The 17514-nt window shown below is 46.0% G+C and overlaps 1 protein-coding gene across 1 annotated transcript in view; it reads right to left on the bottom strand.

Annotated features, from left to right (window-relative positions):
* The window catches only part of LOC147747686 (regulator of G protein signaling 5-like), a 269939-nt gene extending 253509 nt beyond the window's left edge, over window positions 1–16430 (bottom strand). The window contains exon 1 of the mRNA XM_086954748.1: window positions 16282–16430. Coding sequence (XP_086810874.1) covers window positions 16282–16325 — 44 coding nt within the window. The 5' untranslated portion in view covers window positions 16326–16430. The remainder of the gene's footprint in view (window positions 1–16281) is intronic.
* Between the last annotated feature and the right edge of the window lie 1084 nt (window positions 16431–17514).

Genomic DNA, 17514 nt, shown 5'->3' with positions numbered 1-17514 from the left:
AGCTTCCGGGGACCGGTTTCTGGCATTTCAGCCGTCTTCGGCCCGGCTTGCTTGAATCCTGATGGTGCAATGAGCAAAGGACTCACATCTGAGTATACCCTTCCACGCTTATGGTGGAGAAAATTATTCAGAAAAGGGGGTGGTGATGAACAGAGTGTCTGAATTAGGCAGACCACTCTTACCCAGTCCAAAGATCAGGGCTTGATCCATCACCGTTTTTTAGCTCACTGCGCCATCCCAGCTCAGAACCTGGCTACATGCAAATTAGTCTGTCCCTGGCCCAGTGCATCATGGGAACAGGGCAGACCAGACTACCGATCCAATTCTTATACTGGGAAGGAAACAAGCTTCCGGGGACCGGTTTCTGGCATTTCAGCCATCTTCGGCCCGGCTTGCTTGAATCCTGATGGTGCAATGAGCAAGGGACTCACATGTGAGTATACCCTTCCACGCTTAAGGTGGACAAAATGATTCAGAAAAGGGGGTGGTGATGAACAGAGTGTCTGAATTAAGCAGACCACTCTTACCCAGTCCAAAGATCAGGGCTTGATGCATCACCGTTTTTTAGCTCACTGCACCATCCCAGCTCAGAACCTGGCTACATGCAAATTAGTCTGTCCCTGGCCCAGTGCATCATGGGAACAGGGCAGACCAGACTACCAAGCCAATTCTTATACTGGGAAGGAAACAAGCTTTCGGGGACCGGTTTCTAGCATTTCAGCCGTCTTTGGCCCGGCTTGCTTGAATCCTGATGGTGCAATGAGCAAGGGACTCACATCTGAGTATACCCTTCCACGCTTAAGGTGGACAAAATGATTCAGAAAAGGGGGTGGTGATGAACAGAGTGTCTGAATTAAGCAGACCGTTCTTACCCAGTCCAAAGATCACTATAGGTGTGGCAGGGTATACTCAGACATGAGTCCCTTTCTCACTGCACCATCAGGATTCAAGCAAGCCGGGCCGACGACGGCTGAAATGCCAGAAACCGGTCCCCGGTAGCTTGTCTCCTTTCTGGTGAAGAATTGGCTTGGTAGTTTAGTCTGCCCTGTTCCCACGATGCACTGGGCCAGGGACAGACTGATTTGCATATAGCCAGGTTCTGAACTGGGATGGTGCAGTGAGATAAATAACAGTGATGGATCAAGCCCTGATCTTTGGACTGGGTTAGAGTGGTCTGCTTAATTCAGACACTCTGTTCATCACCACTCCCTTTTCTGAATCGAAATACATTTGGTAAACATACACAGAGGGTCAAAACTTCACTCATTTTCAGGGTAGGTTTCTCTCTCACCTCTTTCAATTAGTCTGAGTCTGAAAGCTGCTTGGGCCTCGGTGCCTGTAAGTATAAAGGTCTCTTACCCCTCCTAAGCTGCCAAGATCCTTTCCTCTGGGGACTCCTCTTCCACAAGCACTCCCCCCTCCCCCTCTTCTCTGCGCCCTCCAGGTGCCGACCCCTTATAGCCCATGTGTTGCCCTCAGCCTGCTGGAGACAGGTTATGCTCATGTTAACTGTTTACCTGCCAGGGCAGCCCCAGAGACCGCAGGTGCAGGAGGCGCTCAGCAAAGCGCATAGAAAACAGAAATGGGGCGATGCAGCTGTGCAGAAAAAGCCGCCTAGTTTTAGCACTATGTTCACTCCGCAGATAAACAGCATTCTTGATGAAATGCCAACTTAATGTTAAGAAGGCAAACAGTAAAAACGTGCAGACACAATAAGGAATTATCTCTCCAATAAGCTGCTCCATACATGACACTGGAGCTTCCTGTCCCTCTGTCCCTTTGTGGTCCTCTGGTCTTCAGCTCTGCCCCTCCCGGGGTTGCCTACATGTAGAATACAACTGGGAGGGTTTTGGGTAATTCCAGATATGACCAGGCGCACACCTGGGTAACCGCAAGGTATATGTAACTACAGAGTACAGCACTCCAGGCAAAAAGGGCGGGCGGTAATCCCTCGTAACCGCTCGGGGTGGGACCCAACAGATCCACACTAATTGCACGAAAACAACAAAACCCCTGCACTGGAAAGAAGCAGTAATTTCTAGGTGATTTACAGTTTCAAATGAGAGAAGTAAACCGAGCACATCAAGACTTTGGAAGGTCGACTGATATGTACAATAATAAAGTTCAAAAAATGTAGAGTTCTTGGTGTATAGCAACGGTTTAATGTTCCTCTGTACTGGCCAACACGTGTTTCATCGCAGGGAACAGACTGCGAATCTTCAGGGCCTCATAAGCTATGAAGCGAAAACGGGGGTGATTTGGCCAATCGGATGCGCAGAGCAAAAAGCGTTATTCGCATATTTGGCAGTCTCTCATTCGAGTTCAAATGGAGGCCACAACCGGGAGGAGAAGTTTTAGCGCAGTGGCGCTCGAAAACATAGACAGGCGGGTACACCTGGCTAAACGCAATCCCCCTCCTGTATTTCCCGGCGCCGTGTTTCAAAAGACGGTCTTTTGAAACACGGCGCCGGGAAATACAGGAGGGGGATTGCGTTTAGCCAGGTGTACCCGCCTGTCTATGTTTTCGAGCGCCACTGCGCTAAAACTTCTCCTCCCGGTTGTGGCCTCCATTTGAACTCGAATGAGAGACTGCCAAATATGCGAATAACGCTTTTTGTTCTGCGCATCCGATTGGCCAAATCACCCCCGTTTTCGCTTCATAGCTTATGAGGCCCTGAAGATTCGCAGTCTGTTCCCTGCGATGAAACACGTGTTGGCCAGTACAGAGGAACATTAAACCGTTGCTATACACCAAGAACTCTACATTTTTTGAACTTTATTATTGTACATATCAGTCGACCTTCCAAAGTCTTGATGTGCTCGGTTTACTTCTCTCATTTGAAACTGTAAATCACCTAGAAATTACTGCTTCTTTCCAGTGCAGGGGTTTTGTTGTTTTCGGGTTGCCTACATGTACTTCAGTCCCACCCGTTGACCCTGCACTCTCACTGCACCTTCTGCTGTGAAAGACCCCTCCCCCCAGGCGTGCATCTGTGTTCAGAGCTTGTGAGCATCAGCACGATAGCACCAAGTGTCACATTAGGGCGGGGTGGGGGCTCAGGGGAGCAAAGCGTTCACACATTTGTGCCACAGAAACCTGCAGGCGCTGCACTGCTGAAGGGAGGTGAACCCTATTTCTTGCCAAGGAACTTGGGGGTAGAAAGCTGCTGGCAGCCCCTCCCCCCGCACCCAACCCTGAACTTCCATCACTAGCTGTGAGAATGATAGTCCCTGGGGCACAGCCGGGAGCAATGCTGCAACACACATCCTGGAACAAACACATGGATGCAAAGAAGACAAGTGAGCAGGTACAGCCCCCTCCCTTACCATTCAGCATCCCAGGGTGCCACCAGCATGCATTCAGGGCTCTACCATCCATTTTGGCAGGGGCAGTCAAGAAATGGGGAATGTGTAGCAGTGGTGGAGAATGGTATCTCCTCAGAGGATGGGGATCTTACCAGCAAGTCTGCCTGGGTCTAGGCTTATTAAAGTGGGAGTCCCATAAATCCCATGCATTCTTTCTGACGTGTGGGATATAAGCAATGCCCGCCGGCGCCGCCAGGCCAGAATTGACTCTTCAACACGACGAGAGCGTAGCGGTGAGCGCGTAACGCGTCACTGCTACGTTCTGATCATGAGGCGAGGGTTGGCCAAAAATGTCCATTACAGGGATGTTATTAGTAGCGCTAGCTCGTGCCGCGCACTATACAAGTGATTGACGGCACTGGCTGCACTCTGAGCTAGGCTAGAAGGGGGGCCAACAACAATCGGAGTGACTACAAGGACGTCACTAACGCGGCGGGACTTAGGCCGCGCTGCAGCCAGCACTCCTGACCTGCTTTCGGTACCTGCAGCAGGCAGGCACAGTGAAAACGCGGGACTTTCAGTTAAATTGCCAAAAGTAAGTCCCGCGTTTGTGTGCACTGTGCATGCAGCCTGCAGTTACCGAAGCAGGTCAAGGAGTGCAGGCTGGAGGTGAGCGCAGCTTTGCACAGTGCACTTTTACTGTCTGGGTGGCGGCCTCGGCACTGGAGGCCCGTTGCGGCCACCTTAATAATTTATTTGGGACACTGTGTTCAACAGACTTCGTTCGTTCCCATCCCATCCCAAATAAATTATAAAGGCTGCCGCGGCCGCAACGGGCCTCCAGTGCGGGGCCCATGGCCGCCTCAAAAATGGTGCCGCCTGGGGTGGACCGACCCACCCCCTAGCTATGCCACTGCTCTATGGAGGGATAAGACACAGCAGAAGTGCTGCCTGAGCAGCTGCATAGGTGTGCATAGAGTCTGAGTCCAGATGATTTTGAGGGGGACATCATCAGCAGACAAAATCTCCACCCTGACACTGCTAAACCTCTGTTAAGTCACTGAGCATATTTCCTGGGACTTGTCCAGTCTCTGAGCTCCTTCACTGAGACAACTGCAGGCCAGGCATAGGCTACTGCCACTGTATAACCCAGAATAGATTCAGGCAGTGCTCAACTTGTACATATAAGGCTGGAATAATGCTCTGGGGAAAGTTGTCTCACATTAACTTGCCCAATGCAGACGCTAAATTCACTCAATGCCCCATGAAATATGTCTTCTCCGTGTGGCACATGGAGGTATTTTATGAATTGACAGCTCTGCATACAATGGCTTCAGATGAGAGAACAAACATAGTTTAAGGCATTGTTTAGACCATAATATCCTACAGATGACAACCCATAAACTACAGTCCTTGTTTAGGGTTTGGTTAAGGAGGAGGGATGCTGTCAATGGCAGTCCTCACAAACCCAGGGTTCACACTCTCTATTTAGATTTGGGGAAACTGCTGGGTTGTCATTGGCGTGACCTCTGCTGGCTTCGTTGGTGGTGACCCATTAGCCAGCGGTCTTTTTCAGTGCACCACTGGGTAAATTGAAGGTCAACCCACCCTAATGAGGGTGAGAATAGTAGAGCTTTGCGACTGTCAATCATTTTCTCTGCCCATTTCGACCATATGAGGCATGGCAGAAATAGACAAAGGGGCCACACCCCCTCACAGGGCCACAGAGACATTTGCCGGCTGGTATGAACCGGTTGATGGTGGCGGCCCAACAGTAGCCACAGGTTCAAATTTTCACGGGTAGGTTTCTCACTTATAGGGCAATGATTGGTTGCCTGGGCGGGGCAGCTGGGCTACCTGGGCAGCTTGCAGGGGCGGCAGGACAGCTTAAAAGGTCAGCCTGATGAACACCTTGCTGCCTGCCTGCCCATGAAGATTCCCAGTGCACGCTGCCCCCACTGCGAAGGAGACTTCTTTTACCCACCCTCCCATCCCTTTAGCTTCTATATATGGTTGTGGTGGTGGATAAGGAGTCATGTTTGGACCACAAAACGGGTTGCCAATGTGGGGCATCACAGATCTAAGCGCAGGCGGATTCAAGATGTTGTTGGTTTTTTAATAACCTGCGGCAGGGGTGACACAGTCATCGGTGAAGGGCTGGGGGCATCCTTTATTGCAATTGTCCCTGGCCCTAGAGGGTACCCCGTAATATGCCCCGTGGGAGTGGGGGGGATGCTGGCTGCGCCAGGGGACCAAGGTATGGCCCAGTTACCTAGGCTCATCCCCCCGATTGGGTGCCGGGGGTGTCCCTTTACTAGGTTGATCTGCCATGATTATTTTGGGGGGCCAGCTGCTTTGCTAGACCTAGCTCCCTCTATCTTGAGGGAGCGGAAAGTTTGCCTTGTAAACAATGCCATTAGGAACGGAGAGGTGGTCAATCAGGACTCCTAATGGAGTGTGAAAACATGCGGGCAGGAGCTTAGTTGTATTAGTAAAATGTTTGCTGTATTAAACTGGATTAATATTGAAAATATATGGAAATGTTATGCAATATGAAGACAACTGTTAAATTGTAATGTTGTGTTTATGAAGTGTAATAAATACGGCCAAAGAATGGATACATTCTGAAAACGCAAATATTGTTGTCTGTTGTGGTTTCATATGAAGGGTGCAGCTGTAATTTTGTTCTGGTTTGGGGAGGGCAATTTTGGTCTTCCCTCTTCAGCACAGTGGTCTCGTGATGGTCCCTCACCTGTGAGCAGGGAAAATATTAAATTGATCCCAAATGTAAGGGGAATGCTCCCTGCGCATCACATCTGGGGCATTCACATTATTTTTTACCACAGAAAATAAACTCTGGCTCTTGTTTTTTTAACTTGAACAAAAAAAGTTTACAGAGCCAAGTGCCCATTGAGATGAACTTTTCAGACTCTATGGAAGTCTGCGAATTGCGGAAGAGGTGACAATTGAAATGAAGGCTACCGGGTTTGCAGCGGCCCCAGGAAGGGTCAGACTAGGAGAGAAAATAAGCCCAGATACCAAAATAAAAGTGTCCTCGATTAGAGAATCAAAGAGCTAAAGAAGCTGCCTACATTTCTAATTCAGGGCAGTTTTGAACAAGTAAAGACGTGTTGTATAGATGTTTTGTAATTTACAAGAAACTGCATGGACTTTGTGCTTTCTGCAGGCAATGTTTTTGATAATATCATGGAAAGAAAGAGTAAAAACTCGCCCACCAATCCATGAAACTGACCCACAAACAAACAAACACTGGCCCACGCTGATCTTGCAGGAACAGCTCTTCTGACACTGCGGATAGCCCTATCTGCCAGTCTGACCCAGGCTACAGGAGCCACAATGTGGTGTGGTGCGCCCATCCCTTAATGCAGTAAATGTGCTCGAGCACATTGGTCCTCAAACTGTGGGGCAAGGCTCTAGGGGTCTCAGTAGTGTGGCAGAGAAGGCTGGCATACCATTGTAGAAAGCACAAGCTGGGTATGGATTGTTAGATGGCCCTGCTCCATGCTGTCACGCTGACCAAAGGAGACAGGCCAGTTCTCTGGCTTTCTATATTTTCAGTTCTATCGCTCCCTTCAGTTGTGTTCAATTAGGCTTCACGGGGAGTCCAGCTGTGTCACCCGCACCTGGCTGTAGATTCTAAGAATCTGTCAGACACGAAGCAGAACACACTGTATGTCACTTCACAAGCTGCCAAAGAGATAAAACAAAATATGGAAATGTGTGTCCTGCGAAACGTAAACAAGGAGAGGGAGCAGTTATTTTCGTAACTTGACTTCGTTAGAGGCAAGGACAGAGCATGAATTTTAGATAATATTAATGTTATCATGTACGAAAATGGAAATTAATATATAACTTAACAATGACATTCAAAGCGCAATGAAAAAGCTGCATAATTTTTTACACTTCATAGTTTTACCATCTAACCAAAGGACACCCATAATATCTGAATGCCTAAGCCTAGTGTCAGTCGCTTTAAGAAAGAAAATGTGGCGGCCGAATCTTCTATGGTGAGTCTCTATTGCTTTTCTCCTGCCATAAACCTATTCTAGAGTGTATAATCCGAACCCGGATGTTTGTGCAATAGAGACACACCATAGAAGATTCGCCCGCTACATTTCATTTTATTTCTTAAAGCGACTGACACTAAATCGTCATTGATCACAATTTTAAACATAAAGCACGATTTGTGTTTAACTTTCTAGATTCTGGTTCCTGATTAGGATATTTTCCCTATCGGAACATTTAGCCCGGCCGGGTTTGAATTATCACCGGCCTTTAGCCCTGAAGAAGTCGCGGAGCATTACTCCACTGTGCGACGAAACACGTGTCGGCTGGCTTGTTCCACGTACCCTCACTGTTGAAAAGGAATAAAAAAGAATCTACCTGATTGAACTCTGCTTTCATATTACCACAAGACTTTTTTTACTTCCATCCTTACGAGATCAATTGTGGCCTTCAACTGGCTGTTCACATGAACTTGATTTTCTCTTATGTGTGCTCAGGCATCTTTGTTGTTGTGTGCTTGGTGTGGATTTATCCATACTCAATTAAGGGGTTATAGGGCTTATCCCCTTACCTAGCTCGCACCATATTGTTTTCATATGTTTCTGACATTTTTAGTCAATAGCGTTTATTTGCTGAGTGCCAAATCATCCCTGATCTAAAAACCCTTCCTAGGTGTAGCAAGCCATAATATCTGGTTTGTTACAACTACAGTTTGATTTATGCTGGGAAGGGCTCAAATGTATTCTAAACAGGTCAAGGGCATATCATTGCTGCAGACGGAAACCAGTTTAATTATTCTCCAGGGTCAGATCTTGTTAGCTACCTACTGTACAAGGACATATGCAACAGCTGCATTAACCACCTGAGCAATGTTACTAAGATTTGTACCTGAAATCTGTAAAACAGTTTGTGGTGATGAAGGTCCACTCAGGAAGGTTGTATTTCAGGATGCTTTATTCATAAAGATAACAGGTTGTAAGGTACAGGACATCATGAAGATATGTGGTAGTTGAGAGCCCCACCAGGAGCTGCCTGTCAGCTGTTCAGCCCATGAGCAACTGTCACTCTGCCTCTCACAGTCCCAACATTCCGAGACATCATCAAACTCCAACATTCCAATGAGTCAGAGCACAGACACTGGATGAGCAGGGAAGGTAAAACACCTTACAATAAATATGCAGGATACTACACAGTGCAGTACAGAATACAATTTAATATTACTGCTAAATTGCAATGCTCTTAGCACAAGGTGCATGTCAGTGCAGTTGTGTGGGTGTGCACATATGTGTATGTACTATGTGCGCACCCAACACATGCATTCGTATTTGAAATTTTGAAGATGGAATCTGTTTCCAAAGTGTTGCAGTTTAGTTCCAGTATGTATTTTGCACAGTGTTGCAAAGGGGCCAAAGACACTGATTTGCCTTAAGCAAGAGTAACAGTGGGACATTAGGAGTTGCAGATTCAGAAATTGCATTGAAGCACACTGAATACTGGTGTCTGCGGACTTTATTGACTGTGTAGATAAGGGCAGGCTGAAATGGGGTGGCATGGGATGTGAGGGACAAGAGAGTGGCTCTGGGATCTAATGGGCGTGTGTTCTGGGCTTAGAGGGCATAGGGATGTTATGAATCAAGAGAGGAATTGAGGGCTAGCAGAGGTACTTTGGAAATATCTGACTGTCAACCGGGAGGGCTGGAAGGCAAACTGAGGTGGTCTTTCTGACTGTGTAATAGGCTTCAAACACAGGTGGCGGCCCCTCAGAGGCTTTGGAAACTGGCACCGTGGGGCTAAAGGTTGGCTAAGGCTTGCTGACAGTAGAAGTCTGTTCAATTGGGAGAGGTGTGGCGCAACGGCCAGAGCGACTGACTCCGGAGATAGAGGGTTGCGGCTCGAAACCCGACGCCTGCGGCAGCTCAGCTCAGCATCATGTGATTGTGGGCAATACCTCACTTAATCTCCCCGAAGACCCACAGCGCCTGGATACCCTTAAGGGTGATAAGTAGCGTTTTACAAAGCTGCAATTAAATGTGAGGGCTAGCAAGGGTTTCTGAGAGTTAGTTAGGGGTTGACTGAGGCCTGCTAAGGGTTTCTTTGGTCGTCTGTTGTCAGTAGAGAGTAAACAATGATGGTCTGAGACCAGGATGACAGGGTCTGTGAGAAGATGGAGACAGAGTAGAGGGATCTGTGAAATGAGCCATGAAAGGCGTGGACTTGAACACTGTTTGAGGATCAACTAAGGGTGCTGATAGACACTGGAAAATGTAACAACCAGCCGAGAGTTGGTGATGAAAAATGAGGGTAGGCTGAGGGTGTCTCAGGACTAGTAGAGGGCCTCTTAGGGTGGATAAGTGGTAGCATTTAGTTAGCTGAAGTATAGCTTGTGAACTCTTTGAGTTAGCTGAGTGTTTATGGGGCCCAGCTGATGGTTTGCGAGAACTTGCTGGGGTACTGCTCGTACCAGCTGAGGGCTCAAGAGACATGACACAATTTGTGATGACAAGTCGGGTACCTTCTTTACAACCAGAAAAAAGGTTTATTAACAAGTCCCTGCCGACCAGAGGAGACCAGTATCCCAATGGTTGTCTAGCTTCTTCTTGTGTTCCACCTGTTCGCTCTGTGAGGTTAGCTTGCTTTGTTGCTGCTTTTCCTCTGCCTGTTTTGTGTCTGAGCGGATCATGCACAGCTTCTTCTTTGTACCCGCTCTGTGTTGTGTGCTGTGTTGTGTGGAAAGGGTGCACTTAAGCTAACATTCGGTACCTGTTCTGTGGTGATGAGGGATGCTTCCACTGCTCCTGGCTGTGCTGTGTCTTTTCAGTATGTGTGATGTAAGTTTTCACTGCTGCTGTTGGCTGTGGTGTATGCACTGCTGGGCACTCATTATATTTAATGTTTAATGGGCAGGATGGAGGTGGTGCCACTGAATATCATATTTATTCTCCGTCTTTGAGTTTAGCCCATGCCCACTAAATATTTCAGCAGAGTAAGCCATTTGCTTCACCCAGACACTATTTTTTTAACCCAATGGGAAATCACCATTAAACATTTGTGTACATTCTTAGTATTATTGGGATGTTACATTTAATCGAATCAGAGATAGTGAACCCGATACAGATTATTGGATTATTAACTAGGATTTCGAGGTGCTGCTGTAAGTGAGGGTGCATACTCTTTCGTAGTAGAAGCTTGCAAGGATGTTTGATAGTATTTTATGTCAAGCATAAAAGGATAGTATGTAACACTCTGACAACTGAGGGCCTTATTTATGAAGGCATGCAGCACTTTCACGCTGGTGTTGCATCCCATTTTGTGACGCTGCTGCAGTGTAAATAATGCGCCACGAGACGGCATATTTGCAAAGTGAAGCATCCAAACATATGAGTCACTTTGTAAAGGCCTGCACTACATTATATCTGTGTCAGGCATAATGTATGCAGGGTGGGCATTCCCCCACAATAAAGGGCTCTAAAAGTGGTGCGGTGAAATGTATGAGATTTCACTGCAACACTTCTAGGACACTACTGCGTCAATATCTTATTCCTGCCTCACAGCAGGCATAAGACTGACGCAGGCCCTTTCACATAGGGCTTGCCCCATGTGAAGGAGTTGTGTCTGTTTTCATAAACACCCCAGCAATGCGTCACTTTTGAGCCTACAGATATATCAGTAATACTGACGTATTTGTAACTCCCTGCAACGTGGAGCGGTGTACATTTAATATGGTGCTTCCACCGTGTCGCAAGGAGGGCACAGTGAAAACTGTTGCAGTGCTGTTTTCACTCAGTGATGCGGCAATTTTCATAATTGAGGCCCTGAGTATTTATCACCAGCAGGAACCACATGCCCTTTTTTTATCCCACAGAGTATTGTGTCCTGTTAGGGAAATGGGGAAAGAAGCCTGAGAAATCTGTGTGACAAATCATGGGAACTGACACATTTTTGGCACCTATTAAAAACAGGAACTGTTCAAGAGGGAATAATATAAAACAATCAGTGGAAAAGTCCATTGCTCTTGTCTTTTCAGCCTGTGCTTTAACACTGCTTTTTACTGATGCAACAAATCAAGAAGACCAGCTAAATTTTGGAACCTATTAAAAGAATCACTCTCATTGGGAATGTGTGAAGAGAAGGCACAATATAAAACAAACATTGGTAAAGCCAGTGGGTCTTGTCATTTTGGCTATTGCTTATTGGCTTTGACAATGCTTTTTGCAGGTGCTGTTTAGAAGCAGCAAAAAGAAATGCTTTTGCCAATGCTGTGCAGACACAGCAAGCAAAAAAGGTTGCAATTTTGTGTCCACATATTGAGTGTCAAGTCACTATGGCGGCCCATTGTAATGCCAGGCAGGCGCGCACATATTGCACTGTGGGGCCACCATTTTGTATATTCTTTAATTTACCTATCAAATATGGTAGATATCACTTGGAAAGGTACTTTAAAAATGAATTTAAATTGCACCAAACCTCTTTCTAAAATCAAAGCTTCCTGGAAGTGAATGGCAGCTACAGGGTCCTTCAAAGAACAAAAAATCTGTTTAAAGGACTGTGATTGGAGTGTTGGGAGAACAATGGCAGAGTGGATTGGAGAGCACATGTGGAAAAGCCTATTGAAGGGTAGAGCAACTGGAGTGGGGTAGGGGACCTACGAAGAAGCTGGACATCAGGAACACATTTTAAAAAGGCAAAAAAAAGGCAGGGTCAAGGAAGCAATGGACAAGCTAGGTGTAAGAAGAGGAGGTAGAAACATGCAGTGTGGTGGGTGGATAATTCAGTGGGGAAGCAACACATGAGTTATAGAGCAAGATATGGTTTGCACTCTCATGGACTCCTAAAAGAAAATGAAATAAGTAGTTCCCAGACTGTCAGCAGGGGAAGGTTACAAGTCATCCTCTCAAAAGGATGGTAAAGAAGCTATGCTGCATTGGAGGGACAAATAGATGACACAGAAGAAAAGTTATCAAACAAAAAGCAAGCAAATGAGTATTACAAGAAAGCCAGCCTATAGTAGGCAAAGGGCCGGGCCAAACCCTGGTGTATTTGTTGATATGATCCACAATACGCAGATCAAAACTGTATGTAGGCAACACCTACAATTAGGAAAACAAAATAAATTGACGATTTTCATCAGAAAGCACGAAAAATAGCTGGTCAGGAATAGGAATGTGCAGCCACAACACTTTTTTCTAACAACCATATTGAAAATCTGTATAAACCTCTGCAACTTCGTGAAGTTCCAAAGTGTCTGTCTCAATTTCTGATCATACTGTTAGGCGCCTTGATACCTGCGGGTTATTGTCTTGCGCAGTATAAATCTCCTTCATATCATATCATATCATGCTTTCTTGGCATTTTAAGAAAAATCAAGACTTTTCTCAACAATATATGTTACAAAATGTGACCACTCAGAAAAAAATCCTGCAAATATTATCCTCTGTGCATAGAACAAGTATCGAAAGGTACACTTCTACATATATTCTATTTACATCTTCCATTATTTAGGGTTTGACTAGAGTGAAAATAATCCTGCAAAGTGCAGAAAAAACTTTGCAGATGTGAAGGTGAACCTAAACTGGAAGTTCAACTTCAAAAAGTGTGAAAACCAGGCACGCCCCAAATTCTTACTGGTGGAAAAGGAAACAAAGTATTTGTGCACCATCTAGTGAACAGAAGGGTTAGAGGCGTGAAAAAAACCGAGAACGGGCCCTGATTTTAAAAGCAGTGAAGTCAGAGGTTGTAGGGGAGGCAGTGAGCATGAGAAAGCGGGAACATTGGCAATTTCTCATCAGAGGGAAAGGTATCAGAAATGCGGACCTCAGAACTTGATGAGGAAAAGATGAAAGCCGTCGATAAGCAATAACTTGAACTGACACCCAAAAAAAAAACAGATATTTGACGGCAAGGTGTCCATAACATAGCATGTGTTTTTTGTAAAGTGCACGTTGACACAAGTCTCGGGTCTCTTGGTGCTGAAATAGCAGATTTTTATTGTTTGTTACCCTACTCAGTGGGACTCCTTTTATTAACATCGAAATGATAAAAGGCTGAGCTATCCCCCTGGGATTCAAACCTGTAGGAGGAGTTCAAACATAGATCCCCATCGTCCAGTACCTGCGGAGTGAAGAGTGGAGGACACAGAGTGGGGAGTAGTGAGCTGATAGGTAAGGTGGCCACATCTGGAACATGAGAACCTCTATAGGGTGAGCAGAGAGATTGAGAGTAGAGAGAAGCCTCAGCAGGAACTGCCGAGAAAAGGAACCGATACAACATCTGTGAGAGCGAAATGTGCGGAGGAGACTGACAACGTGGGAACCGACAAGCGCCGAAGACAGACATCGACACCTCAGGGAGCGTGAAACTCTCAGAGGAGGGGCAGACCCCAGATATCACGGAGCCCTGGACCTGCTGAAAGGTGGGTTCATATATAGAAGTAGAGAACCCAGGGACTGATGATAAGACGGTGAGAGTTTAAAAACAGGGAAATCTGTAGCTGCAGAAAGCGGGGCAGACACGAAAAGCAGGAACCTCAAGAAGATTAAGAGAGACACAGAGGGATACAGCTACCAGAAGCTGCAAAGTCCAGAATCTACTCGTGTGCAAACAAACAACGTCAAAGAACGAAGGAGAATACGGACTGCTGACTGCATCAGATTACGCTGAGACCGCGTACCACCACCGACGAGTGGCTAATAGATCGGATGTGGCGTTACGGCTAGACCTGCTGACTTTGGAATTGGGAACCAGGCTGGAGTCCCGGCGTCAGCCCAGCACCGTGTGATTCTGGGCTAAAATCGCTTAATCTCTCCGTGGCTGAAAAAAATAATCGGCATTTTGCAATGTAACCGGTGCTCAGGTAAAGCACTCCGAAGCCCGCGGACCTGAGTTCGCGCTGCATAAAACTGCACAATTAACAGTGGCTAATGCATGAACTGCTCAGGAAAGACACATAATGAAGCAGAGTGCTTGGAGTTAACGGACCACGTTGTGGGAAAGTAGGAGGGGTTCACTGAATAGAGCGGCAGGCTGCACGGTGGAGGAGAGGCAGAAAATACTATGGGCAAAGAAGGACCAAAGTATGCTTTTAGGACAAAATGGAATCCAAACTCTTGGGGACACTCCGATGAAGCCAGGCACGTTTTGCAAGAGGTACCACGAGCAGGGCGTATCGAGAAAGGGGATACAGGGCCGAACAATGACAGCGCTCTAGAAAGTTCAGTTGTGGCAAATGGCAGCGCCGCTGTCACCGGCAAGGACCAGTTCTGTGAGTGGTTGGAAGGTTTCATCACTCCGTCCATCATCGTGTTGCGTTTCCAATAGCAGGAAACCGAAAGAACCTGGCCCGAGAACATACACTTAAGGCAGGTGACTGAGGAATTCCAGTGACAGTTGTGAATACGGCAATATGTGCCAGGTGACACATATGGTTTCATTGTCACGTGAAATGTATGCATGGCCACTGGAAAATCGCGCTTGTAGAACGTAAGCATTTTAGGCGCAAATATGAATTTGCCACATTCACCACATAATCTATTGACTGCTGTATAATAGGTAGATTGTAGCACAGAAAAGTGTAGCCACAACTGACCGGAAGTTATGTTGTGGACAGCATGCACGGCAGCACTGTGAGTTTTGTGAAAGTTGTGTTCACGTCAGCTCTTCACTGTTGTAATTAGCCATTTAGACAGGTGACAATGTTGCCCAGAAAGTGAAAACACCCTTGATCGATGGAATGAGACGTATTTCTTTACAGCAGGAAAAAGAATTTAAAAACTCTAATGTAATTCAAGCATGTAGGACCGAATTATTCCTTTGCTGTCTTTTTAATTGGTTCTTTTACCACAAATTAATGTGCACATCACAGACACTGTTCTCAAAGCTGCAGTTATGATAACAAGGCACTCAGACCTGAAAACAATAACCGATATGTTTAATCTCTTTTTAATGCTCCATATGTTTAACCCTAAAACACATCCTAGTGAGAGACGTAGATAAAAATACATACTATACTGTATTGCTCTATTTTCCAATGAATAGAGGTGCCACATATTAACTATTCTTCCCTCTGCTCAATTTCGTATATCTTGCCACATAATATTCTTCCACTGCCGCATAACTCAAGTGGCCCTGACTGTAGGTTTTTTAGCAGACAGGTGCAATCACACAAGAGTGTTACCAGTTCTTGGACTAGGATCCAATAATGTGCGTTTGCCTTTCATGCCCATTCACCTCACATTGACCTCTTCGAACAAAATAACATGCAATTAGAAATGCATCATAGTGTGTGTCCAGTCATGATCTGGAAGAAGGCTCTGCTCTGCAGTCGCATAGAGCCAGAGACACCAGGTGCAGATTGGTACCGGTGGAGACAGGCGTGAAGCTGCCTTACCAATTGCTATTTCCATTTAGGTTACTCATTTGTGAGATCTTCATGTTATTGTGTTTATTTGCCTTGTTCGTCTAATGAAAATAATCATCTTTGTGACTATAATACACTAAGCCAATAATAAATGTACATTTGTCAGGATTCAAGCTCTGTGGAATGTGCATAACGGATGCGCGTGTGAACTTGGACGACCCCAGTACATCATTCACTGAAAACAATATAAACCACAGAAAGTACACTTGTGAAGCGCACATTCATTCCGAAAGGTTAGTTGGCGCTGTATACCCGATATGCACTGTTAAAATTCTGAAACAAATTAATTATCATCATTTTATCGAGCTAGTGAAGATGGAAGGCTTGTACGGCAACATGCGATTAGGGCACCTAACACTTTTACACGCGTGCACTGAAAAAAAACATTGCATCCTTCTATGTTGAATGTACCCAAGCGCACAAACGTGTAACACTCCAGTCCAGACACATACGAAGCACATCCGGGGTGTCTTCGTATTCGTGTGCAGGTGCTAGGAATCCGAAACTTTACAGTGGAATAGGGCATGCGTCCTCACCTTTCCAGGCATGTGTGCGGCAGCGCAGCTAGTCCTTTGCACATCTTTGCTCGCGGAGGAGGTTGCTGCTCGGGTGTGAAGTGATCGGTTCTTGTCTTTTATGCACGGCCAGTCGCGGAGTGTTCGCCTCTCTAGTTTTTGAGTCTCTGGATGCGCTCGCGCTTCTCAGAAGTATATAGAGGCTTCTTCCTGGAGGCCTGCCAAGCTCCCGGCCAATCACATCGTCCCGAAAGCGAGCAGGCTGGAGAGAAGGAACAGCCTGCAGCCCTCCAACACTAGCGTGCCTCTTTGTGAACTCGACTCACCGGTAAACATCCCTTCAGGAGTCTTCGCTTCTTAGCGTTTTGTTTTTGGTTTTTAAACAATACCGTGTGATAAACCAACCTTAACATGATTGAACTTTTATTTGAAACACATTACACCCTCTGTTAATTTTCAAATTTTGTACATCGTGTTAGCTTTCAACATTAACCAAAATCTAACCCAATCTTAGAAAGTACATATCCTGCCTTTTACCAGAAAAAACGGTGCAATGAGGATGCACTTAAAGTTGTAAAAAAAGATTAGTGTGTTAGTCAGGGGCGCAACTAGGTCTTAATTTCGGGGGGGGGGGCTAACATGGCAGGTGAAGGGGCGTGGTTAATGTTAATCAATGGGGCGGAGCTAAAATGGCAGATAATCAGGATCGGTTAATGCTCAGGTCAAGCCGAGAAAAAAATGTGGTGAATTCTGCATTTGAAACTGGACAACAATGAAAGCACACATTTTTGTTCATTTGATGCATTTATATGCTATTGTCTTATGAAAAAGGAACAGAATGTACTGAATTAAAAGGCCAATTTAATATATTTTACTACAAAGCACTTTAGGAATACATTATAACCAATTTTCACAATGCCATTTCAATGCGACGACCCTTTTTCGCCAGTTCATTAACAATTGCTTCTATAGGAGGACAATGTGCACGTGAAATGTTTATTATTGCAAGTCCAAAAAACCCATTACCACCCTGAAATCTGAAATTACCCCCTGACACCCCAAAACCCATACCCACCCTGAACCCTAAAATTACCCCTGGCACCCCAAAACCCATACCCACCTGAACCCTAAAATTACCCCTGGCACCCCAAAACCCATACCCGCAGTGATCCCTAAAATTACACCCTTGCCCCCCAAACCCATACTCACCCTGAATCTTAAAATTACCACTAGCACACCAAAACACATACCCAC

The sequence above is a fragment of the Lissotriton vulgaris genome, chromosome 1_1 (assembly GCF_964263255.1).
Source record: "Lissotriton vulgaris chromosome 1_1, aLisVul1.2, whole genome shotgun sequence".
Classification (NCBI taxonomy): domain Eukaryota; kingdom Metazoa; phylum Chordata; class Amphibia; order Caudata; family Salamandridae; genus Lissotriton; species Lissotriton vulgaris.
This window is presented reverse-complemented; position numbering and strand designations above follow the sequence as displayed.